This window comes from Ambystoma mexicanum, chromosome 2q (assembly GCF_040938575.1).
Source record: "Ambystoma mexicanum isolate Mex_15411 chromosome 2q, UKY_AmexF1_1, whole genome shotgun sequence".
Lineage (NCBI taxonomy): Eukaryota > Metazoa > Chordata > Amphibia > Caudata > Ambystomatidae > Ambystoma > Ambystoma mexicanum.
The window spans coordinates 53,538,441-53,564,989 of record NC_090924.1 but is presented as its reverse complement, the minus strand read 5'-3'; the positions used below and the strand labels follow the sequence as shown (position 1 = coordinate 53,564,989).

Genomic DNA, 26,549 nt, shown 5'->3' with positions numbered 1-26,549 from the left:
AGGCCCATGGGTGTTACCAAAGAATACAGGAAGGGGTCTGGTCTGACCTAGAGGTTTCACTTTCCCAGGAGTTTAGCCTCCCACCCACACCCTCATGTGGTCCCCCGCAGATAGCCACCCCAAGGGTCAGAGTTAGGTAGCCTTTCCCTGGCCAAGTAAGGGGGACTTCCCTCCAGGGAAGGTGTGATGATATTGCTAGATTTGTCACAGTACCTACATGCTTGCTGGGGTTTATGTTTTCCTGGTTCTCCCCACTCCGTTGTATTTTGGGTACTTGACCTTGGCAAAGGACCCATATATAAAAGAGTACTCGTACAGGCATTACCGGTTTTTATAATATGCTGGTATCTTTTTAATACTGTGCATTAATATTTAAAGTACTTTATGAACCGCCAGTTATATGTGTGCAACTTTATTAAAGTATATATTTTTCAGCACATCAGTGTGGTGCAGTCTCTAGATCTATGTGTATAGACTAATTGTACCTCTCAGTTAACCTACAAGCATTACTTCAGAGTTAAGCCGTGAGGCTCTGTCCAGGCTACCCATGTTTAAGAGAGGTTTGACTTCCCTTTCTTGTCCGGTGTTTTAGCCTTCCCCTAAGGTGAGTTGCTGTAGCATCCTCAGAGGGGTACAACAACGACCTTGAGCCCCATTACAAATTTCTTTTTGTTTTTAGGCTGCACACACCACATTACAGTGAGATGAGGCAAGGGTAATTTGCATTCCCTTTTCTTTTATTTTAATTAACATTTCTGTTACTTGGATGATGTGTCCAAGATAGGCTGATGACTGTGGATAATTTTGCTATGGTGGTTTACATTTTTTCAGTTTTGGATTTTATCGCATAATGCCATTTTAAGTACCATACTCAAAAATGGCTGTGCCACACGTGTTCGCCCTATACTCTGGCAATCTTATCCTTGGACCATCTGCCTGCCCTCTCAGCATATGCCATTTAAGGAAAGCCATTTTCCAGGCAAGGCAGTGGTATGTGGTTGTGGCTGGATATGGAGGCTGGTACTGTCTGGCCCCAGTCCACATGCTGGCCAAAGTGCGTTCTGGTGGGCAGATGTGATGGATGTAGGCCGTCCATGATTTAGCAGCCCTTGCCAGTTTGAATGGTAAAGATCCGTTCAATTGGTGGGTTTATAGGGCAACCCCAGCTCGATTGTATGATAAAAAGAGGACTTCTGCAGCCATTCTTCAGATCGCAGTTGGAGCCAAGACCCCTTCAAAGAGGAGCATCCTGCTGAAGAACCATGGATCGTCATTACAGCTAAACAGGATTGTCTCCAACTAAGTCCCGGTGAAGCCTTGTTCCTTTGTGCTGATCAAATGAAGGCCTTCATCAGAGCTTCAACCTGGAAATACCAGTCCTGATCCCTGCTCGAAGATCGTGCCCTTGGAAGCCATCAGAGGTGTCAGAGGACGACCCTGTGGACTGACATGCTCCCTTCGGGGCCTCTTTGCTGCACCAGTTGTCGTCCTAAATTCAGACTTAGTACTCCTCCAAAGACTGTCAAGCTTGTGAGATAAGACACCTACAGCTACAGTTGCAGCTCTCCAGAATGAAAAGGTGCCTTGCAGTACCAGCTTATTTATCTATAATACCAGGGTCACCTTCTGCCACCTGATTACCGTGTTCATCGCTGTAGCTCACCTTTGTATCCTGAGCTTTTGAGAATCATGGTGGTCTCCACCTCTCTGTGCCAGAAACATCATCTGTCCAGTCATAGAAACAGTCTTGCTAGAGCATGGAACCACTGAACACAATCCCGATGCCGAAAGTGATCTCTGCACCAGAAACCTCTGGACTCCCTCCAAACAAAGGGACACTAAGTAAGTGGGCCCAGCAGATTCAGAAACCATACATGGTTTCTTGTCAGGTGTTTTAGCCTTCCCCTAGGGTGAGTTGCTGTAGCATCCTCATAGAGGGGTACAACAACGACCTTGAGCCCCATTACACATTTATTTTTGTTTTTAGGCTGCACACACCACATTACAGTGAGATGAGGCAAGGGTAATTTGCATAGATGGCCATAGATGGTTTCTGAAGTAATTGGAGTAAACCAGGCGAGTTTACATACCAGTTTCCATTTACCATCCTCCGTAGGGTTTAACGGGAGCAGCATCCTAACCCTACCTCTCCCTTGCCTGGTCTTGAGCGGCAGAGTTCTGACCAAGGATTCCCCCATGGGCTGCACCCTAAGGTAGTGGGATTGGGAGAGGGTCCCTCAAGAACTCTGCTTAGCTATGCTCGAGTTTCTTATATAAACTGTAATTAACGTCTAAAAAGTAATGTGGGTGTTCTTTAGCAAGTCCAACCCATGGTGAATGTATATGCATGCATAGTGTGGATTTAGTGATATTACTTTCCTTATGTTTTCAATGCAAAGAGTAGGTGTAAGGTCTAATAAATAACTATTTTTATACATATGGTCAACTTGAATTATTAGAGTACTGTGTGTGTGTCTCTTTGAACCATCTATCACCCTTGAACTCTCCTGAGTCTAGGCTTTACTGCTAAGTCACCTACCTTGAAAGAGTTTGGCTAGATGTCAGTGTCTTTTCCCGGTTCACTGTAATAGGATGGCCTCTCAGAATCTACTGTGATGAACTGAGGGAATTTGTCCCTTCTCCTCAAGGGGGAAGTTCCCCCTTTGAGGCTAGGGAGGTGAGGCCGGTCCGCAAGACCTTCCTAGGGGTCTGGGCAATTGGAAGATAACTTGGAGAGACTCCCCCATTCATATAAGGAACTCCCTAAGCCGTTCCCCATGATGGCATATATGGGACTATCCGAGATGCCTAACAGCTAATGAATCCAGAAATTAGGCTGAAGACAAAGTTAACATATATCATGATGATCAAGGAACCAAATCCATCTCTTTAAGGACAAACCTCCAATTGACTGCGATGAGGAGGTTTTAGAGAGAGGACACGCCAAGCTAAGAGGGAGAGAGATGCTTACGCCAACAGGGGAAGCACCCTGATAGTGTAACACATGCGAGAGGCAGAGATGACGAGAACCACAGAGCCTGCGAATTTCAGAGCTGCCCTGAACGAGATACATAGACTCTGGAGAACCAGCGTGCAGAATCAGTGACGAACCGAAAGTATGGGAGCCTGAAATCCATTGCTGGCGTAACCACAGAGACGCTGTGGTGGGCAGGTTGCCCAATTAACTACGGTGTCACCAACCCACTGAGGTATCAGCCCCTATATCGGTTACCTGAAGGGACACTGGCATGTCACAGAGTGCAAGAGACAGACGCTGGCGAGAATGAACCGGCGGAGAAACCAAGAAAGAGAAAGTCCCAAACTAGTGCAGGCTCTGGAGATGTTCCCCTGTGATAAAAGTGGTAACAGGGAGAACGGGAGGCCCAACGGGACTAGTTCTGTAATCGGAGAAACCCGCTCCAGTGAAATTGACAAAATCCGAAATGAAAAGTTAATGACCTTGAACTGTACGAATACTGAAACAAACATTATAAGTAAACTCGAGAAAGAGATTACTAAAAAGTGGATACGACTACCCTGGGAAGAGGGCATGATATTCCAGGGTCCAAGAGTGCCCAAGTTGAGTATATTAGGGAAAGGAGAGTATGAAGTCCAGACAAGAGAAGTGGATAAGATCAATGATGACCAGGATAAGTCAAGGCTAAAACGAGGGAACAGTAGTCGCCCAATAAGGGTACCCCATCCAGGTAACTATAGCCCACAAGAATATACAAGGCAAAATAGCTTGGATCAAGGGATAAAAGTCCACGATAAGACACCTGGAGAGAAACCCCTAAAGATCAGGGAAAACCCAAAGATATTGTAAAGGAGTTCCAAGCCTTAATACAGAAGGTGACCAGAGACTATCTCAAAATAGAATATTAAGAACAACTTTAAAGTAAAACCAGAACACTGCCTCATCAGTAGAAGGGAGTCATTCTCCTGACATTAGTTTGAATAGTGGTAGGGTCAGTTAGGATTCATGTTGGGACAATGGACTCAATTGTTTAGACATTTCCTGACAACAGACGAGCACCATAGTTATTTATATAGGCTGGGAAAATCCCATAACGAACATAGGCCTTTTTCATTATTTAATAAACCTTTCTGGAAATGTTATCAAAGTGTCCGCGTCCTTCTTCTGACCCACCACATATGTTGTCAGTAGTGGGATGTATACCAACTGATACAAGTTGGGGACCTGTGCTGTTCACTAAGTTAAGCCCGAAGGCCAAAGCCCCTACGGTCATCGCAGCTGATTCAATAGGGTTCGATCTACAAAGCACTGACGTGATTTTGATACCTCAGAGAAAAACGTTTGTTTCTGGTCCCTCCCCAAGGCACACATCAGACTCGCCTCAAAATCAGGCTTGGTTGGATATATGGGCTAGATGTTATGGCTGGAGTAATTGATCCTGACTTCCAAGGTGATATTAAAGTTCTTACATAACCACGGAAATAACCTATATATGGTGAAGGAGGGTGGGAAGGTAGCCCAAGGGTAGAGGAATAAAAAGAAACAGAGGGGAGGAAAGGGCTTCGGGGAAGCAGGCCTACCCACAACAGAGGTAAAAAAAGAAAGAAGTCCCTCTCCCCACCCCTCTTAACTAGTCTGGCCTTTGCCCAGCGTAACAACCCAATCCTAACAGAGGCCTTCAGTCGGGTAACATCTGAAGAAGCTGAATGCAGTTAGGCAGGTCCCTTATTTTTAAAAAATAATTATTATATCTATCTGGGGGATGTAACTACAGAAAGGTTATAACAAGCCAAACTATTTGGGTCCCGAAGCCATAGATAAATTGTTTCAGAGTTAGCCCACTCCCATCTGACAGCAGCCCATCAAGGGGTGGGGAAGACCCAGAGTCAGATGACATCCACATTTTATTGGCAGGAGTTTTTGCCGATGTTAAGAATTTTGTGCTGACATGTGAGATCAGTCTGAAATCAGCAACTACTCCGGTTTCCACAGCCCCATTACAACCACTACCCATCACTGAAATCCCATATTTGCCCACAACAGTGGGGGAGGCCCCTTCATAGTGTAACACAAGCAAAAGGAGGGGATGACGAGAGCCGTGGAGCCTGTAAAATTCAGAACTGCTTTGAACAAGAGCCTCAGACGCGGGAGAGCCAGCTTGCAGAACCTCTAACGAACCCAAAGGAGAAATTACATACCAGTAATTATCTTTCTATGGATTCTTCTCCCACAGGTTTCTCATGGGACAGAGATCCTTCCAGCGTCAGCTGCTCGTACAACGTTTCAACATGGGACGTAGTGCAGCCCGACTCTGGCGTCGATCCTGCTTGACTTGATGCAGCAGTCATCGACTCCGGACACAACGTCTGTCATTGTACATATTCACCTCAGTTCCCCACCCTTTCCCATGGTGCCTTCACAAACCTCCCCCTCCCGAGTTCAGCTGCTGCTGCGGAGGAGGAAGAAGAATGAAAAGATTCGGCTGAAACCAGCCACAACTCACAAAAAAATAAAACCAAAAACCTAACCTGTTTTTTTTGTTGATGAGGAACAAAACCGTAAGAATTTGTAGAGGATCACACATGAAATACATAGGACACCCTCAACAGAGGTAGCTCTACCCCTCCTCTCTCAAAGAAATCAGTTCATGAAATAGACTCCCGAAGCAGTTTGTATCACAGAGGCAGGATGAAAGTCCCTATATCATATCAGGAAACTTCATAAAACCGCCCTTGCAAAGCTAGTGTCAGCTCCATGAGGCATATCCAGGCAGTAGTGTTGGGAAAGGGAATAGTTTCTTACCTGTAACTCCATTTCTCCAGTATTGGTATCTTTCATGGATTCACATGCTTAGAATATTCCCCGTCGTCAGGCTGGGAATCCTCGGTAAATTATATAGACCATTTCAATAGGAAAATTTTGACACTTTTGTGTCCTAAATATATCGTTTTGGGCCGCGTACGCCTGCGCCACTAGAACGTAGAGGTATAAGTAGCCCCGCCCCCGCGGCTCCCTCAGATTTCGACCCCCAAAGTAGTTTGGGGGGACATCTGGTTTGCATGCCAGGGGAGGTTGGCGGGCGCATGTGAATCCATGAAAGATACCAATGCTGGAGAAATGGAGTTACAGGTAAGAAACTATTCCCTTCTCCAGCATTGGATCTTTCATGGATTCACATGCTTAGAATAGATTGTATACCAGTATCCCCCAACATTGGAGGTGTGTATGCAAACTAATATCACAATAACCATAATGCACATTTATCATGGCACAACATCACACTATAGTATCTTAACAGTGAAAACACCACAGTTAAAAGGACATTAGCTGAAGGATGTGACCCCTTAATTGGGGCTTACCTTATTGAAACAGGTGCCGTAGGACTGCACGACCCATCTGTGTATCCTCAGCATGTTGCTGCTCAAGGCAATAATGCCGAGTAAACGTGTGTGGTACCGACCAGGAAGCCGCCTGACATATCTCCCAGCGGAATTCCGGACCACAATGCCGTCGACGAAGAAGTGGATCTCGTCGAATGGGCCCCTGGACGCTTCGCCAGCGGTTTCTCGGCTTTTGAGTGACAAAAGGAAATAGCAGATGACACCCATTGGGCTAGTCCTTGTTTTGAGATCGGTTTACCTTTAGCCGAAGGGCCATAAGCCACAAATAGTTGTCTCGTGACTCTGAAGCTTTGAGTGCGATAGAGGTAAAATTTTAAAGCTCTTTTCACGTCCAATGTATGGAGAGTTTTCTCCGCAATCGACGAAAGTGTTGGAAAAAACGTTGGCAGCAGTATAGAAGAGTGCTTATGGATCATGGTAGGCACTTTATGAATGAAATGAGGATTAGTAGAAAACACAACTTTATTATTGAAAAACCTTAAGTACGGTGGATCGATCACTAAAGCTTGTATTTCTGACAGTCGTCGAGCCGAAGTAATAGCCACTAGAAAAGCCAATTTCCACGACAAAAATGTCAACGGTGACGATGACATCGGCTCAAAAGGGGCCTTCATCAGCGCTGCCAGAACCAGTTTAAGACTCCAGATTGGAGGAAACTTTTTCATGGGAGGAAAGGTTCGGAACAATCCTTTAAGGAAATGTTTAATCAGCCGGTCACTAAATAATGGAGTTGAACGCCTCTTCCGAGTAAATCTCGAAATGGCAGCCAGATGCACTTTTATGGATGAAACAGACCAGCCTTTTTGAGCTAGGAGTAGCAAGTATGGTAGAAGCTGTTCCGGTGTGATATTAAGCGGGACCAAACCTGGTTGACCTGCGCACCACATGCAGAATCTCCTCCATTTGTATGAATATGAAGCGTTCGTGGACGGCGCCCTCGCCGCTTGCAAAATGCGACGACAGTCCGCTGGAATCTCTAACGTATCAAACTTGGAGAAATCAGGAGCCAGGCTGGCAGACTGAGGCTGTCCGGGTCGTGATGCCAAAGAATCCCTTTCTCTTGAGACAGAAGGTTCGTGATTTTCTGGAACCTCAGTGGTTCTGCCGCTGAAAGATGGAGTAGATCGGAGAACCACACTTGTCTGGCCCAGGACGGAGCCACCAGGATCACCCGACATGTATATATGTGGATCCATTGCAACGTCGGACGTATGAGCGGAAACGGGGGAAAGGCATACAGAAACTTGTCCGTCCACGGGAAAGAGAACGCTTCCCCTAGTGAGCCTTGCTGTAGCCACCTGCTCGCGTATTGTGGGCATTTCCTGTTGTCTCTCATCGCAAACAGATCGAGGGCCGGACGACCCCACTTCTCGAAGACACAGTGTAGTTGTTGGTCGTTCAGTTCCCATTCGTGTAGTCGATTCATCTCCCTGCTGAGAGAGTCTGCTTGCACGTTTTTGACTCCTGGCAAGTGGAACGCCAATAGATATATCTTCTGCTGAAGGGCCCAATGCCAGATCTCCTGGGCCTCGGTCAACAGAGTTCTGGAGCAAGTTCCTCCCTGTTTCCTTAGATAAAACATGGTTGTTGTGTTGTCCGTCATAATCCGTACCACTGATCCTTTTATCCGTGGAAGAAAAGATTTCAGGGCCCAACGCACTGCCCTTAACTCCAGCACATTGATATGAAGGCCAGACTCCTCCGATGACCAACAACCCTGAACCTGTAGGGAATCCAGATGAGCTCCCCATCCAGTTAGAGAAGCATCCGTCACCACTGTCATCTGAAACACCGGTTCCAGCAAGGGCATTCCCTTTGTCAGATTTATGGAAACTCTCCACCATTGAAGCGCCTGTACGAGTGTGCTGTTGATGGTCAATTTGTCCGATCAACGCCCTTGACTCTGTGTCCATCGATCCGCCAAGAATTCCTGAATCGGCCTCATGAAGAGACGACAATTGTTGATTAAGGGTATGCAGGACGACATGGTCCCCAGTAGGGACATGTACCTTCGCACTGACACTCTGGTGTCGACTTCCCAATCTGATGCTTTTTGCTGTAGTTTCGGAACCCTTTCGACAGATGCTTTACCAGTCCTGACTGCGTCTGGAACTCCGCCCCCAGAAAGACCAAGGTCCTTGGTGGCGATAAGGAAGACTTTTCGAAGTTTATTGCGAAGCCCAAACGTTGCAGGAGGCACATGGTGGCATTCAGACTTTCCTGTGTCCTTTCCGGAGACAATCCCCTCACTAGCCAATCGTCCAGATAAGGGTATGCAGGACGACATGGTCCCCAGTAGGGACATGTACCTTCGCACTGACACTCTGGTGTCGACTTCCCAATCTGATGCTTTTTGCTGTAGTTTCGGAACCCTTTCGACAGATGCTTTACCAGTCCTGACTGCGTCTGGAACTCCGCCCCCAGAAAGACCAAGGTCCTTGATGGCGATAAGGAAGACTTTTCGAAGTTTATTGCGAAGCCCAAACGTTGCAGGAGGCACATGGTGGCATTCAGACTTTCCTGTGTCCTTTCCGGAGACAATCCCCTCACTAGCCAATCGTCCAGATAAGGGTACCTCATAATGATGACCTTCTTTCCTTAACCAGGCTGCTACTGGAGCCAGACATTTCGTGAACGTCCTGGGAGACGATTTCACCTCCGAACGGGAAGACCTTGAACTGATAGTGGGTTCGTCCGACGACGAACCGTAGACATTTTTTGTGTCGTCGACGCATCGGGATATGGAAGTATGCGTCCTGAAGGTCTAGCAATGACAAATAATCTCCCGGTTGTATCGAACAGATCACCTCTTGGAGTGTAAGCATCTTGAATTTTAGATTTTTGAGCAGTTTGTTGAGAGCTCGTAGTCTAGAATGGGACGCCATTTTCCATTGGGTTTCTTGACGACAAAGTAACAGGAGTACACTCCCCATCCTCTTTCTGCCACCGGGACCAGTTCTATAGCCCCTTTCTGCAGCATAAGCGCCACTTCTTGCATTAGTATTTGAAGGTGGGGCTGCGTCGAGAACACCGCTGGAATGCGTGGTGGCTTGCCCTTGAACTGTAGAGAATGGCCCAGATGTATCGTGTCCAAAACCCATTGGTCTGTTATGCGTGCCCACTCGTCGACGTGACGAGACACTCTGCCCCCCAGGACGTCCTGTAAGTTGTCATTGCTGGCTTTTGGCCTGTTTATCCTTCGTCGACGAGGAGTATGCGCCTCGTCGTCTGGAGGTTTGGTAATCTCTGCCTTTACGAGTAGCTTGGGCTGCACGTCTGTAGCCTTGGGAAGAGTAGGAGGGTAGGCTGAAACCTCGGTCTCTAGATGATCCAAACCGGGAGTTACCTGATGCTCCTCTGAAAGGACGAAAGGAACGAACATTCCTACCATTCTGGAGGGCTCCAAGGGAACGAGCTGTGTCAGAATCTTCTTTCATGTCCTTCAAGGCCTCATCCACTTTCTCCCCAAACAGGTGTTTTCCTTTGCACGGCATATCCATTACCTTATATTCTACCTCTGGTCTGAACGTCGTGCACTTAAGCCAGGCTTGCCTTTGTAACACTACGCCATTGTTGATTTGCTTAAAGCCTGATTCCGCCAGGTCGACAGCTATGTTAATGGAATGATTGGAAGCCTCTTCGCCCTCCCGTACGAGCAGCATGGAAGCTTTCCTGTGTTCTTCCGGCAAATGGTCCAAGATAGGAGCCAGCCGATGCCACATCTCCCTATCATACCTGGCCATAACAGCCAGGGAGTTGGCTGCTTTAACTGTAGTCGTTCCAACCGATAGCACTTTCTTCCCAAAAGCATCTTGTCTCCTGGCTTCGTTGTCTGGCGGGGTCGTGCATTTGTGTTGCGACCTTGCCTTTCTGGCCGCCGCCGCGGAAACCACTGATTCCGGCGAAGGTTGAGACGTCAAGCACTTGGGAGTCGATTCCGGAGCCTTGAATTTCTTTTCCAATCGGCCTTTTACTGCCGGTTCCGAAAAAGGATGACGCCTGGTTTTTAGTCCCTCCTGCCAGACATGGTCTAAAATGGGGATAGCAAATATCGATTATCTTCTCTTGCCCATATGATCGAAAAGAAAACAATCTTTTTTCTCTTCTTCTGGGACTAGGCCAAACTCCGCACATGCCTTACCCATCATGGCATGGAAAGCACCCACGTCATCAGGTGGTGATGGCTGCGCCGGACTCTTTGGAGTTTCCATCTCCGCTTCAGAGTCCCATGTAGGGTTCCTTGAGGGGGATAACGAGATGTCTGAACCCGACCCTTCATGTTCCGATTCTGACAGTTCTCCTCCTTCCTGTGGACGAGAACGATCTTCCTCAACCGGGTAAGCGGTAGGGATTTTGGATGAAGGGCGAGGAGCCGGGCCTGGCTCGTCGACGACCGGCGAAACCTGTAACACTGCCGGGACATTAAGCTGAGGTAACCGTGTGTCCAACCGCTCCAACAGCTTCTGTAATGTGTTCAACACCTCCAGGGACAGAACTGCCTGGGGATTCAGTAAGGGAGAGGTAACTGGAATGGCACTTCCACTCGAGAATGACACCGAACCAGTTGGTTGTAATCCCAGATCGGTTGGATGTGCGACCGGACCCCGGTCATCCTCCGCCGACGAGATGGAGAAAGCCGCTTCTGGTTGCAGCAAGGCCTCAGGCGGGATCGGATCAAAAACCTCCGGTTGCCATCCCACCGACGGGGCCACTGTCGACGATGACATCTTTTCCATAGGCGCTGTTTGACCTGACGAAATAGCCTTAGGAAGAGCCGTCGCCGAAGACAAAGCAGGCGTCGACGATCGAACCGTCGTCGATGAAGTCTGTGGCGCAGGGCCTTGAGGCGTTCCTGCCGTTTTTGAACTCGACTTGTGGGACGAGGACTCTCGACTCGAGGTAGACTTATGACGGTCTCCTGAGGAGGATTTCGATGAGTCTTTTCTCTCCTTTTTAGATGAGGAGGAAGAAGACGAAGCCTTATGTGAAGAGGAGGACCTCGCAGGATATTTCTCCTAGGGGCGTTTTTCAGATGAACATGATTTCTTCGCCAGAGGCTCTGCCGACACTGAGCGATGAGGGGGCACAGGAGACTTAGATCTCGAGGCTGTAGAGCCCACCTCCGATTCCGGGTACGCACCCGCTCTGTCATTGAGCCAAGTAACCAGGCGTCTGTTGCGGTCTTTTAGGGTCTTTTGTGAGAAGCCCTGACAGATCTCACACGTGTCCACCGTATGATGAGGGTGAAGACAGTAAATACAGTCCATATGCCTATCTCCTTCATACACTTTAAGACCGCATGTAGCACACGGACGAAATAACACCCTTCCAGACATTCTTCGAAAAGAAACAGTCGAAGAAGAAGAAGAAGAACGCAAAACCTAATAAAATAGTAGATACTCGAGGTAATCCCACTACTTTGGAAGACGGTTGAAATCTGAGGGAGCAGCGGGGGCGGGGCTACTTATACCTCTACGTCCTAGTGGCGCAGGCATACGCGGCCCAAAACGACGTAGATAGGACACAAAAGTGTTGAAAATTTCCTATGGAAAAGTTCTATATAATTTACTGAGGATTCCCAGCCTGACGACAGGGAATATTCTAAGCATGTGAATCCATGAAAGATCCAATGCTGGAGAAAGTATGAAACAACGACCATGTTGCCGCTCGGCAGATGTCCCTTACTGGCACACCTCTCGTCAGTGCATAAGAAGCGGCCACACCCCTAGCAGAGTGTGCTCTGATGCCCATTGGTAGACCACTTCCTGCGTTGTACTTACATTCTGAAATGCAGAGGGTTATCCATCTGGATATGGTTTGTTTAGAAACCAGCAGGCCTTTCCTGGACAGAGAGAAGGCCACTAGCTGGTTTGCTTTTGTGAAGATGATGTTCTCGCAGCATAAAAACAAAGGGTCCTTTTGGTATCCAACCTATGGAACTGCACTTCCTCCTTAGAGGGGTGAGGAGGTGGGTATAATACTACAGGCAGGTCTATGGCTCTGAGATAAATGAAACACTGAGTCAACCTTGGGCAAAAACCTTGGTTGTACCCCAAGGGATACTTTGTCCCTGAAAAATTGAAGAAATGGTGGTTTGCACGACAAGGCCTGTAACTCACTAACCCGTCTGGCTGATGTAATCAACACCAAGAAAGCAGTCTTCAATTCGAAGTGGACCTATCTAGTCTCCTAGCAAATAATACCAAAGACTCCTCTCAAATACTTATTCTGGGTGACTTTAACCTAAGATTCAATGATCCAGAAGACAAACAAGCTCATGCAATAGCAACAATGCTCGCTGAGCATGGCCTATACCAAAAAATCCTCTCTCCAACTCATGACAAAGGAAGGACCTTAGACTGGTTAGCCACCTTGAACTGTCCCACCGCCATTGCTAAAATTACCCCCCCCAACCATGGACTGACCTCCATTTAATCGACTTCTCCCTAACCTTAGACAAACAAATAGCCAAAGATAAAACTATGGCACCACCTCTCCCCACTAGATCTAAAAAAAATATTACACCTGACAAACTACTACCACCACTACTCCTTCCCGCTATGAATGCTCTCTCAAGTAACTTAGATCCCGATCTACTAGTGGATCATTACAATAATACTATGACCAAGGCCCTTGACACCATTGCGCCTCTCAAGCTACGCAAGAGTAAACAGCAAGCAGGTACACCTCAACGCTTGGTTTACCCAAGAACTAAGAATGCAAAGAAGAAAATTAGAAACTATATGGAGACACTCCCCTACAGATGAAAACAAATTGCAATTAAATCTCATGGCAAACTAAAAAAAAGAAATTATCTGCACGAAAAAAGATCTCTTCAACGAAAGAATCTCAAATGCCAGCTCCAATACTAAGGAACTGTTTGTGATCCTTCGGGAATTAGAATCACCCATACCTCCACCTGACAACATACTATAAGACAAACAATGGTGCACCAGCATCCAGAACGCCTCAGCCAACAAAATAACAACTCTGCAAATTAAAATTGCCAAAAAAAAAGAAAAAAAAAAAAAGACTCCTTGCTTTCTACTGAGGTAGCAACTACCAGCCCTACAAATGACACGCCTGGTCCAGTACCGTTTAAATTCACCAAAGTATCTATTCAAGAAACTGAAAAAATTATCGCATCCCTGAAGCCTTCCAACTGCAAAGTCGACAATTGCCCTGCCCAAATAATTAAGGATGCTGCAAGAGATTTAGCCCCCTTCACCTCTTAACTAATGAATGCCTCATTTTCATCCAATACTGTCCCATGCAACAAAAGAGCCCTGGGTTTTATCTCTTTTCAAGAAACAAACGCTAGATCCCTCAATCCCTACCAACTATAGGCCATTACTACGGTCCCTTTCCTCCTCAAGATAATCGATAGAGAAGCCGATCTTCAAATTCAGAATTATCTTGAGACTAACCCGCTCTTGGGCTCCTGTCAATACGGATTCAGACCACAACATGGTACAGAGACCTCAAGGCACACATTGACGACCTCAACGACAAAGTAAACACTGCCATGCTGCTCCTCCTTGATTTGTCAGCAGCCTTCGACTTGGTGGACCATGCAGTCTTATGCAAACACTTGGCATCGGCTGCCCACTTCTCGAGCGAAGCCATAGCCCGGGTCCAGTCATTCCTAGACAACAGGACTATGCGAGTTTTCTCCACTTCGGCAGACCCAATTCAGACAACATGTGGCGTGCCACAAGGCTCTTGTGTTTTGCCCACTGTGTATAATGTAATTACCAAGCCCCTATTTGACAAATTGGACAGATTGGGCGTCACCTACACAAACTACGCAGATGACACCCATATCCTCATTCCTCTTTCAGGCACTTTCGTCTCTGATACGGCCTTGGTAATTGAAATATACATCCTCATTCAGGCATGGATGGCAACTCATGGCCTCAGCCTGAACAATGATAAAACAGAGATCCTGATTCTTGGCTCCGCCGCCAATCTAAAAAAACGTAACAATAATTACTCTGCCTTCAACATCGATGGTAACACAATCACAGTAGCCAAAGAAGTGAAGATGCTAGGCTTCTATCCTGACTCTACCTTAACCTTGAGAAAACAGGTAAACTCTCTGGCTTCATCTACTGCCTATACCTGTAAACTTATTAGATCATGCAGGCCATTCCTAACACAAGCTAGTTGCATTATCCTAGCTAATGCCCTAATATTATCCAAACTTGACTATTGCAATGCCCTATATCTGGGAGCCAATAAATACATCACTAACAAAATCCAGACACTGCAAAACAATGCCCTCAGAACAGCCTTGAACCTACCGACCAGAGAACATATATCTAACATGAGAAGAGATCATCACTGGCTTAAAATTAGCGATAGGATCTTCCTCAAAACGGTCTCGTTAACTTTCAAATGTCTGAATAACGCAGCCCCACCCTATCTCATGGAAAGAATAGTCAGAAGTACATCAATCCGGCTCGCTAGAGTGGCTAACTCCCACTGTCTACAAATACCTAGATTCAGGTTAAAAAAACAGGTGTAAACAGCTTTCTGGTAAAAGCCGCCCAGTACTGGAATGCACTACCTCTTGACCTCAGAATAGATCAATCATACTATAGTTTCAGATGCAACACTCTTAAATGGCTACGATCCAACGACCAGTATGACTAACATACTTGCACTAGCCTTGGAATTTGCATCCGCTTGTACTTCTGTACTTAGCTCCTTACCGTATTTTATGCTTACTTTGTAATTATGTATATATGAATGTCACTGGACTACCTGATTACACAAAGTATGTAATGTATCCTACCTTACCTGTACGCAATTATGTAACTAAGCTATAAGCATTATGCTGACTCTGTAATTATGTATATATGAATGTCACTGGACTACCTGATTACACAATGTATGTAATGTATCCTACCTTACCTGTACTCAACTATATAACTAAGCTATAAGTATCCTTTATATTTTGTGGCGCCCAGTTACCTAAGGGTTCGGTGCGCCCTACAAATTAATAAACAAACAAACAAACGTAGGTAAACAGATGGAGCATGAATGCAAAGGCTCAAACGGAGCAGCCATAAGAAAGGTTAGGACTAAAATAAGTTCCCAGCCTGAATCCACAAAGGGAAGAGGCAGGAACTTATTTACGAGACCCTTCAGGAATTCGGCCATAACCGTGATCGTAAAGAAAGACCCTTGATCCAGAGAACTTTTGAAAACAGACAAAGCCACCAAGTATCCTTTGACTGTTGTAACCTGATGGCCCGCCGAAGCCAGTGACAGAAAGGAACTCCATCACTGGAGTGGTGGGGAAAGAGAGGAGGTCAATCTGGCATTCCCTGCACCACACCTCGAATCTTCGCCACCTGCACTGATACAGTGATCTTGTTGAAGGTCTTTGTGCAGCCAGTAGCACCTCAAGTACCTCCTCTGAGACGTTGCAGTCATCATACCTCATCCTCTCAAGAGCGACACATGTAGGTTGAGGGATTCCGAGGTGCCAGAGAGGTGGGCAGGTGGTCAAGTTCAGAAGCTCCAAGTACCACATGCTCTTTGCCCAATCCGGAGCAATCAAGATCAGGGTTGCTCGGAACCTCCTGAGAACCCACAGAATGACAGGGATCAGAGGGAAGGCATAGTGGAGATCAAACTGCCACTCCATTAGGAACACATCTCACAGTGCGCCTCTTGCCGAAAATTCCACTGGGCAAACATGTTTGTACTTCCTGTTGGACCGTCGTGGTACCCACCTGAGCAAAGATCTCTTCTTGGACTTCTTGGCACACTTCCCACTTGTGTGAGACCATGTTCTGCCTGCTCAGAGGATCTGCCGCTCCGTTCTCTGTCCCCACCAGATGTACTGTCAAGACCCAGATCTGATTCTCCAAAAGCCAGACCACAGCTGCATCGCCCCTCTGCAAAGCGAGAGGGAGCGCACACCTCCCTGCTTGTTCTGGTAGTGCATGGCCACAGTATTGTCTGTCATGATCAGGACGTGTTTTCCTTTGAGAGTGGGTGCGAAATCTTTCAGGGCCATCCGGATTGCTCGCAACTCCAGCCTGTTGATGTCCACTGGGCTTCCATTGTGAATCAAAGGCTGCTCACCAGCAAATCTTCGCAGTGAGCGCCCCAACCCTTCAAAGACGCATCCGTGTCCACCCTGGCCTGGGGCCACAGAGGCCAGAAAGGTTCCCCCCCCATCATGTTCTCGATGCAGGCTCACCAAGAGAGATCGCTGACCACTGTCTTGGACACCTTTAGAATGTCTTTTAAGGTGCCAAAATACTGGGACCATTGACCCCCGTAGCAGCCATTGCAGCAATCGCATTCGCAGTCTGGCCTCTGGCACTAGAAAAATGCATGAGGCTTAAGAGGCGGAGGAAGGAAACCGCTGGCAAGGTGGTGTGGCTCTGGAACAGTTGAACCATCCGTTTGACACTGGCGACTCTTTCCTCGAGGGGGGGGGTCTTCCCTTCCCGAGTGTCCAGGGCTGCTCCGATGAACTGGAGCTTTTGCTTTCGCGTCGTGTGGGACTTCTGAAAGCTCAGGGAGAAGGCCAGCCTGTGTAGTAGCGAGCAAGTGACTTTGAGATTAGATGTGACTCCTCTTGGATCAACGAATCGTCCAGGTAAGGAAATACATGAACGCCGGATTTCCGGAGGTGAGCTCTACTGCCATTAGATTCGTATAGACCCTGGGTGCGGAGGTCAACCCAAAGGGAAGCACGTTGAACTGGTAGTGCTGGTCTCCTATAAGGAATCTCAAGAATTCCCGGTGCTTCTGATGGATAGGCACGTGGAAGTAAGCATCTTGGAAATCTAAAGACACCCCCCAGTCCTGAAACTGAAGAACGTGCAGAATCTCTCTCAACGTCGCTATTTTGAACTTGTCTTTCGTCAGGAACCTGTTCAAGGTCCTGAGGTCCAAAATGGGACAAAGTCCTCCGCCTTTCTTGGGTACCAGGAAATACCGGGAATACCAACCTGATCCTCTCTGCTCGAGAGGTACCTCTTCCATGACATTTTTTCACTGACTACTCGGCCCTAAAACCGAACAGGTTCTCGCCATCAAAGGCAATATCCAATAACTTTGCCCGGACATTTGGCTAAAAACCTGAATTGTGCAGGTACGCCTGCCTCCTCAGAACTGTAGCTGATCCCACTCCTCTTTTGATGCAGTCAGCAACGTCGAGGCCAGTTTGCAAAGACAGGCAGGCCACCTCTTTTCCGTCCTTCAAAATCCCCAAGAACCCATCCGCATTTCTCCTTCGGGAATATTTTCCAACGCTTCCTCGACTGTCTTTCAAAGTCCAAAAGTGTATTATGCCAATGTGCAAAAAGCATTTACAGCCTTTAGGGCCATACTGCCCAATAAGAAAACTTTCTTTGCAAGGGTGTCAGACTTTTTAGCCTCCTTATCAGTAGGCAGATTGGATGTGGCAGGTCTAATATTGAATGTGGCCGCGTGGACAACCAGGCCCTATGAAGTGGGATGGGATGAGAGGAAAGATTTCTTTTGTGAATTCACAATTCACAGGAGGGGTTGAACAAGGCTTTTGCCACAAGGCAATAATAGGGTTAGCAATGGGTATGTTGAAGGACAAGGCCCTCTCTGTCGAGGGCTCTTGGTCAAGGATGTCGGTGAGTGCATAGCCTGACAGAGGTTTGGCTGGGGAATCCAAACCCAGGACATCTACCACCCTGTCTACTTTGGTGCGGTACTGGGCATTTGCATGTACATAGGGATGGGTTTGTTGAATTTCTAAGTTGGACGAAGTGTCCAAGCCACTTGCATCCAGCAGCCAGTCTGCCAAGGTGAGTAAATTGGCCTGGTCAAAGGAAAAATCCATGCCCCAGAGCGTCCAACTGCTGGCTTGAGACCAAAGGGTACTTTGTCACAGTCATCGTTGAAAATTATCAACATTGTGTAGAAAGAAATGGCAATCGGACTAAAGGACAAACGGATGGACCTGCGCCTGACAGCGCTGATAAAAGCTTCAATGACTTTATCATTTTGGCAATGGGTGGTGCCGAGCCTGAGGGCATCGGTACCGACACAGACTTTTTGAGGCCGGAATCACTGGGCTCCACTGAAGTTGCTGAGGCCTGCTGTGCCAAGGCATGAGCCGTACCGGCAGCTGCCTTAAACATCTCAAGCAGTTAATTGCTCTTTACACTGTTTTGTTGAATGATTCAAGATGTAAATTTGCACCCATTGTTAAATGTTATTGGTCCTTTGTATTTTGTTGTTCCATTGTACAGCGCCTTGGTGTAAAGCGCTCTATAAATAAATAAATCAAATCAAATATAAAGGTCTCACACTCTGCCCTAGATGTTGGGCCCGATAACTTAGAGAGGTTGTTGGAAGAGTCAGACTCGTGCCTACACCAGTTTTTGTGTGAGTAGGAGGATGAAGAATGGCTCTGGGAATGTGATCGATTTTTTCTTTTCTTCTGGTGCCTGTCCTCCTTTTCAGGAATGGGACTTTCCGTATCGGGCTCCAACGATGAGTGGCTGAGCGGGCTGGAGACTTACACGAGGGCTGACCGAGCACAAGTTTTGCCACTGCCACTGTCTGCTGTAGTGATTTTGGGTTCATCTTCATGCAAGAACCGCAATCTTCTGTGACTGACACTGAGACACCACACGCAGACACTGTGTGGGTCCGTAATAGAGATCTTGGAATTACAGTCCATGCATGGTCTGAAACTGGACATCTTGGAAGCAGACATTTCTGATGAAATCACATTGAATTTGATGAACTTTTCCTTACGAAAAAGGTTCTCCAACAAGAGTTGTTCCAGTGAGCAGCGTGCTGAGCAGGTGGAAAAAAGGAACTGAGGAATGGGGGTGTAGTGACATGGTATATGTACGACTACCAACGTTACGTCGGGAGTCGACGACCGCCGTATCAAGAAAAGAGGGATCGACGGCCAAGGTGCACTACGCCCCCGTCAAAGTTTTCGGAGCAGCTGACGCTGGAAGGGTATCTATCTGATGAGGAATCAATGGAAGAAAAGCAATCCATTGAAGTACAGAAGCCCGAAACCCATTGGTAACGTGACCACGTAGACGTCCTACAGGGCAGGCTGCCCAACCAACTATGCCGAAACCAACCAGCTGAGGTATCAGTCCCTACACCAATTACCCAAAGGGACACCGGAACGCCGAACGAACAGGGAGCGAGAGAAAGACGCCAGCGAGAATGAACCAGTGAGACACCAGGCAAGACAGAAGGTCCCAAATAAGTGCAGGCCCCCGGAGAAGTTCCCCTGTGATAAAATTATAAGTTACTCACTGTAGTGATTAAAGTACTCCTAAGCCATAGTCCCCTTTCCTCCATACTGTATGAGCGTCCCTCGCTAGGAACGGGAAACAGAACCTTTTTCACCAGAAAAAAATTGTCTTCCCCTTTAAATTTAGATGCACGTGGGGGCGCGGCCCTGGGAGCAAGCGCTCCCCTGACTACGCCCACCGGCGCCATTCCCCAGTCCCCTTAGACGCGTCAACAATATGATTGCCTAATGACACTGATGTTACAGGGGAGGATGGTGGGATGTATGGAGGAAAATGGACTATGGACTAGGAGTATGTTAATCACTACAGTGAGTAACTTATAATTACTCCTACATCGTGTCCCCTTTCCTCCATACTGTATGGGCGATGACAACTTAATGCAGCCTTGGGGAGGAAAGTTGTCCCTCTAAGAAAATAAGTTCTTCAAAACTACCTGGCCAAATGCTGCGTCCGAATTGGCACTGGCAACCAAGCAGTAGTGTTTGCAAAAAGGCTGATGGGGAAGCCCATGTAGCCGCCTTGCTGATCGTCTTTCATGGGACGTGTTTTTGGAAAGCCGTGGCCATGGCTCTGAGGGCGTGGGCATGCATGTTTGCTGGCAAAGGCTTGTGATGCCCCTCATATGCCTCCCTGATGGCCATAACCACCCATTTGCTATGGAAGCTTTGGAGGATTGACAGCCAAGTTTTGACCAGCCAAAAGTGATGAACAAGGCATCCAATTTACGGAAGCTCTTTGTCCTGTCCAGATAAAATCTTAAAGCACGACTGACATCCAGACAGTGCAATACCTACAAAGCCTCATCCTTTGGATCCACTAAGAATTTTGGGAGTACTATCTACTCGATAAGTTGAAAGGAAGAAACAACCTTAGGGAGAAAGGCAAGAGTGCGTCCTAAGCATCACCTTGTCCTGGTGAAATGTGGGATAGGGCTCCGAAGCCACCAGAGCCTGAATTTCACTGATCCGGCGTGCTGAAGCAAGGCCAACCAGCAGGGCAGTCTTAATGGTAACCAGCCTGATGTCGGCTGACGCCATGGGTTCGAAGGGTTTGTGTGCCAGGACGCCCACCACCACGTTAAGGTCCCAGACCGGATGTGAAAGTTTGACAGGAGGGTATAATCTGGTCAGACACGCCAAGTGCTTTCTAACCACCGGATTGGAAGAGGAGAAGATGTCTCCGGAATTCTTGTAGGCCCCTATGGCCGCCAAATACATATGGCAGGTGTCTACCTGCACGCCTGAGTGCGCCAGATCGTCCAGTGAGCATGTCAGCAGATCAATCTTGTTTGTCTTGGCCGAGTGGCAGAACCTGGTCCACTTGCTCTTGTACGGACTCTTGGTGGAGTCGCTGCTTGTCCATTGTATGATAGCCAGGTTGTCCTGTGACAAGTGTAGATGCTTTAGAATGACCTGTTCAGGAACCAAGCTGCCGGGGCTAACTTCTGCGGAGCGGGGTGAATCACTATGCACCCCTGCTGGGAGAGAAAGTGGGCTTGACCCAGCGGGAGGTGTACTGGAGATTGGTCCAACAGTCGGAGGAGCTCTGAGAAGCAAGGCCTCGTCGGCCACCATGGCGCTATCAGGATGAGTCGAAGGCTCTGCGACTCCATGACCTTGTAGATGACCCTGTGAATCAGTATAGTGGGAGGAAATGCGTATGCATTCATGCCGTTCCACGTGATCTGCAACGCATCCCCCAAAGATCCCCTGCTTTGTCCCAGCCAGGAAGCGAACTGAGGGGACCTCCTGTTAATAGTGGCGAATAGGTCTACCTGGGGTTGGCCCCACCTATTGAAGAGCCCCTTGAGGGCCGCTTCGTTCAACTGCCACTCCTAGTTGTCGATTCCCAGCCTGCTGAGCAGGTGGACTGCTGATAAGTAAATGCTGTTTGAAAGTGCCCACTCCCAAATGTCGATGGCCAGCCGGCAGAGTGGAGGGGACCTGGTACCTCCCCGCTTGATGTAATACATGCAAGTGGAGCTGTCTGGATGCAGACCGACTTGCTGTTGACAATAGGGAGGAATGCTTTGAGTGCAAGCCAGATGGCCATCATCTCAATCCAGTTGATGTGTTCCAGCTGTTCCTGTCATGACCATACTGGATGGACACTGTGGTTGTCCAGTGTAGCACCCCCATCCCTCAAGGGACGAGTCTGTGGTAATGGTGATCTCCGGTGAAGGCTGTCTAATAGGTTGGTCTCTGCACTCCACCATTCCATGTCCGGGTGTAGATGCTGTGGTATGTGGACTAGATCTGCCTGGGGGCCTGTCTCCTGATTCCAAGAGGCTGAGAAATGTGGCTGCAGCCTCCTCATTTTGAGTCTTATGTGCAGCATCGCCAGGAGACAAGCCTCCATTATCCCAAGCAAGTGCTGATACCACCATGCTGAGGTCACTGATCTGCTGAGAAAATGCCAGGTGGCCTTCCTGATTGCCGTGATCTTGTCTGCTAATGGGAAGATCCTCACCACCCTCATATCCCAAATTAGCCCCAGGAATGTTAAGGACTGAGTGGGGACTAACTGCGACTTCTTGAGGTTGATTGAGAACCCCAGATCATACAGCATGTGCATAAGTGCTGAAGCTGTGCGCTGTACAGCCTCGGGAGATTACGCTTGGACAAGCCAGTCGTCGAGGTATGGATAAATGTGGTGGCCCTGCACCCTAAGCAGGCATGCTACCGAGTTAATTAATCCTGTAACGGCCCTCATGGCTGAATTGAGGCCAAAAGGGAGGACTTGGTATTGAAAATGAAAGCCCATAATCCTAAACCTCGGGAAGGACCAATGGGGCTCCTAAATAGGGACATGCAGGTAAACATCCATCAGATCAAGGGAGCACATCCAGTCTCCCCCACACAGTCGATGAGTGCTGGAATAACCATCTTGAACTTTTGAAGGGGTAGGGAAAGGCTCAAGGAAGAGAGGTCTAGAACAACTCTCAGGCCAGCCTGGTTCTTTTTCTGAATGGCAAATATCCGGGAATAGAAGCCCAGGCCTCGCTGTAAAGCTGTAAAGCTGGAACCTCCTCCACTGCGTGACTCACTATGAGCAAGCGGATTTCCACCAAAAGAGTGGACGTCCCAATCTGTGGGAGTGCAGGTGAGGAAAGTGTGGATGGAGGAATTGGCAGATGGAAACCTGTGGAATCTACAGAGAGGATCCAGGGGTCAGTGAACCTTGCCTGCCAGGAATGGATTTGAAGGGCAAGCCTACCCCCCACCATCGTCTTGTGGACCTGGATGGCATCATCACAGTTTCTTACCCTCTGAGGCTGGTGCCTGGGAGGGGGACTGGAAAATCCCTTGTGACAGGATTTGTGCTGTTTGCGCCTGTGCTGGCTCGGAGACAGGTCGGGCTATCTAGCGTGTCCCTCCTGAAACCACAGATGGTACAGGTCCTGTCAGAGCATTGGTGACTTCGACTATAGGCCTTGGGCATCGATTTTGTCAAGATTAACAAGGATTTAGCTGTTTGCGAGCTCTTTTTCTTCTTGCCACCTTCCTTGTCCGTGGTCGAGTGAAACAAGTCCCCCCGCCCCCTCAAAGGGCAGGTCGAGAATGCACTCCTGCACATCAGGGTTAAACTTGGTCGCTTTAAGACTAGGTGAAGTCAGTCATTGACAGATTTAGACTAAGTAACAAGTTTGTGCAGCTCATTCTAAAATTCTGGTTTTCCTCAACAGTATTACAGGTTGTAAGTAGTCTGGCCCATTGCATTACAATTACATTCTCATCTTCCTAGTAGCCTTACTAAAATGTCCATTCCTGCTAAGGAATCTGTAGATTAAAACAAACAACGCATTAGAAAAAAAGAAAAACATACCATGTTACTCGTCTATACCAATAGAGCAGGAATCAGGACCTAGTGCTGGCCAGAACAGCAAGAAGAGAAAGACAGAAAAGGAAGGACACATTAGAGAAGAAATCAGAGCAGATTGCCATACACAGCAGAAAATGCATGCCACAAAAGCGTATTGGTTGCTAGAAAAAGACTCAAAACTGTATAGCCAAAGCCCACATGGCGTCCAGCACAGAAACACACCCCTTCTATCTACCTTGAATATCAACCACTTCCTTTTACCAGTTTATATAAATATGGGCGATTAACTGGAACACCTTCAGAAAGGAGACATGTGCCCCTGAGGTTGTGAATTCTATCAGAAAGCAAAGCATGTAGTACCCCCAATTTGTGTACCTTGGAAAAGGACAGATTTTAATTAAAAGTGAAGAGCTGGTGCCCCTTTTTTCAGCAGTGCTTTGCATTAACCTTCACACAGTCCAGAGTAATCATGCATCACTTTGGCAGGCACATCTTTAAGATGTCACCCCTAGAGTGCTGTAGGACAGAGCATAGGCCAATCCCCATAGGCAATTAAGACGTTTATGTACATTCAAAAGGCAAAATGCCCCTCTCAGACTTAAGCCGAACCTCCTTAAGTTCCGGAAACATCTCAAAACTCTGCTCTACTCTACTCTACCTCTTTCCCTTCCTTTCCAACTACCCCACTGCCGCTGAGACCGGTGGCCCCCTACCCCGGTCAACACCAGCACCACCCTCCTGCCCCCAAATGCACTGCCCCCTGCGTACCCATGCTTGGCAGCTGTGCATCACATCCTTAGGATTCGTCCGTCCTAGTACTTAGCCTGAGGCCTCCTCCTTGGCTCTCCCTGGCACTTCCCTCCCAAGCCCCCACCAGCACTTGTCCATTCCTTATCCAATCCCCACCCATCCCTATCTCCTATACCTCCTTTCACTGCCCTTGCACGTCCGAATGACCACAATTGTATATTTGCCGTTTTGGCATTATTAATTCCCCTTTTTCTCTCCCCACTTAGCCTTGTGGCGCCTGGGAACACAATTCTGTTGTATAGGCGCCTAACAAATGCTCAATAAATAAAAAATAAAAAATAAACCCCCTAAATTAGCCCACACACATTCTATAGATTTCAAAAGATAGTCAAAGGTTTATAACTCATGCATGCTACAGCATAGAGGAGTTTTGATGTTTTCAGGCTGGGTGCACAATCGGAGACTCTTCCAGCCATCACCTCTTTGTTTTTGCATTGCTCGTAAGTCATGTACTCATTTTTTTACTACAAATAACAAGGGTTGTAAGAAATTTGTTATTCGATCACATTGACTCTGCATGCTCCTTTTTCTGTGAAAAAACTTCAATGGCAAAAAAGAGAATCAGTGACAGAAAACTAGACTATAGCGATTTAAAGATACACTAATAACTGTTCCTTGAAATGCACCTGCCTTGCATTTAATGTTCCATTTCCTGGACACAATTCCTTTAATTTGCACATGTTTTGAATGGACACAACCCAACACGTGTTTCAAACGGTGCTCTTCATCAGGACTGTAAAGTGTCTCATAGTATTGCTTGCAGTGTTAACAAAGAATTATAGATCAGTCCATAAAGTAAATGTAAAGTGCATTTAAAAACCCCATGTGGTTAAATACAGCCATACATCATTAAATGGTTAATTATATAAATCATAAATTTGAGAGGGGGAAGAAAAAAAGAAAATCAAGAATAACAAATGAATGGAGAAAATGAATGTGACAGAAACAGAGGAAAAGAGAAGCAAGACTCATTTTTTAACTGAGCGCCATTAAGAATGGCATTAATAAGGACAATGAACTGAATGTTTTATGACTTCACCTTAGGGAACAACAAAGAATCAAACAATTTTAAAAACATGCTTTCAGGTATCAAAATATTAAGAGTCCTTTGTATTAACAGTTGTATCATGTTTCCATATTATGTGCATTATTTATATCTATGATTAACCAATATAATAGAACATTGTTTATTTAACACTAGCACAGTTGAATACATTAGAAACATCGTAAAACAGGTATCATGAATTGCTTCCAAGCATCTCATGCATAAGAGACATTACTCACCGTAATAGTCTTTCTATTGATTCTTCTCCTGCAGATTCCTCATCTTGATAGATATCCATCTTCCAGCTCTGCTGCTCAGAAACGTTTAGCCAAGGGGCGTAGTGGACCTTGACTCAGCCGTCGACCGTCTACCCGTCTTGCTCAGCTCTCGATCGTCGGTTCCAGAAGTGACGTCAGGCGTCGTATGCATCTAAGCCCCATGCTTCAGTTCCTCCCTCCCCCCACACGCTTGAACACTGCAGAAGGAAAACCTACACAAGGAGGCTAATCAGCCAGTAAAAAAACTTCAAGGATACATCCCAACAGCGCGATCCCACACAACAGGAATTGAAATAATTTTTTTAATTTTTTGTTGAATGAGACAGAAGCGGTCATCTAAGAGCCATCAGCAGATGTCTTCTCGTTTGGACAGAAGCAACTGGCCACAGAACCTTCGGAGCAGGGATTAATGGGAGGGTCGATGAAAAATCTGCAGGAGAAGAATCCATAGAAAGATCATTACGATGAGTAAGGGAATAGTTTCTTAACTGTAACTCCATTTCTCCAGCATTGATATCTTTCATCGATTCACATGCTTAGAATATTCCCCGTCGTCAGGCTGGGAATCCTCGGTAAATTATATAGACCGTTTCAATAGGAAAATTTTGACACTTTTGTGTCCTAAATATATCATTTTGGGCCGCGTACGCCTGCGCCACTAGAACGTAGAGGTATAAGTAGCCCCGCCCCCGCGGCTCCCTCAGATTTTGACCCCCAAAGTAGTATGGGGGGACATCTGGTTTGCATGCCAGGGGAGGCTGGCGGGCGCATGTGAATCCATGAAAGATACCAATGCTGGAGAAATGGAGTTACAGGTAAGAAACTATTCCCTTCTCCAGCATTGGATCTTTCATGGCTTCACATGCTTAGAATAGATTGTATAGCAGTATCCCCCAACATTGGAGGTGTGTATGCAAACCAATATCA

The 26,549-nt window shown here is 47.1% G+C and overlaps 1 protein-coding gene across 2 annotated transcripts in view; it reads right to left on the bottom strand.

Moving 5' to 3' along the window:
• Positions 1–26,549, bottom strand: part of MGRN1 (mahogunin ring finger 1) — a 1,054,550-nt gene that overhangs the window by 28,552 nt on the left and 999,449 nt on the right. Inside the window, exon 17 of one of the 2 annotated variants that reach the window (XM_069646807.1) lies at positions 23,493–23,537. The exons of the other annotated variant lie outside the window; for it this stretch is intronic. Coding sequence (XP_069502908.1) covers positions 23,497–23,537 — 41 coding nt within the window. The 3' untranslated portion in view covers positions 23,493–23,496. The remainder of the gene's footprint in view (positions 1–23,492; positions 23,538–26,549) is intronic. 2 annotated transcript variants of the gene reach the window in all.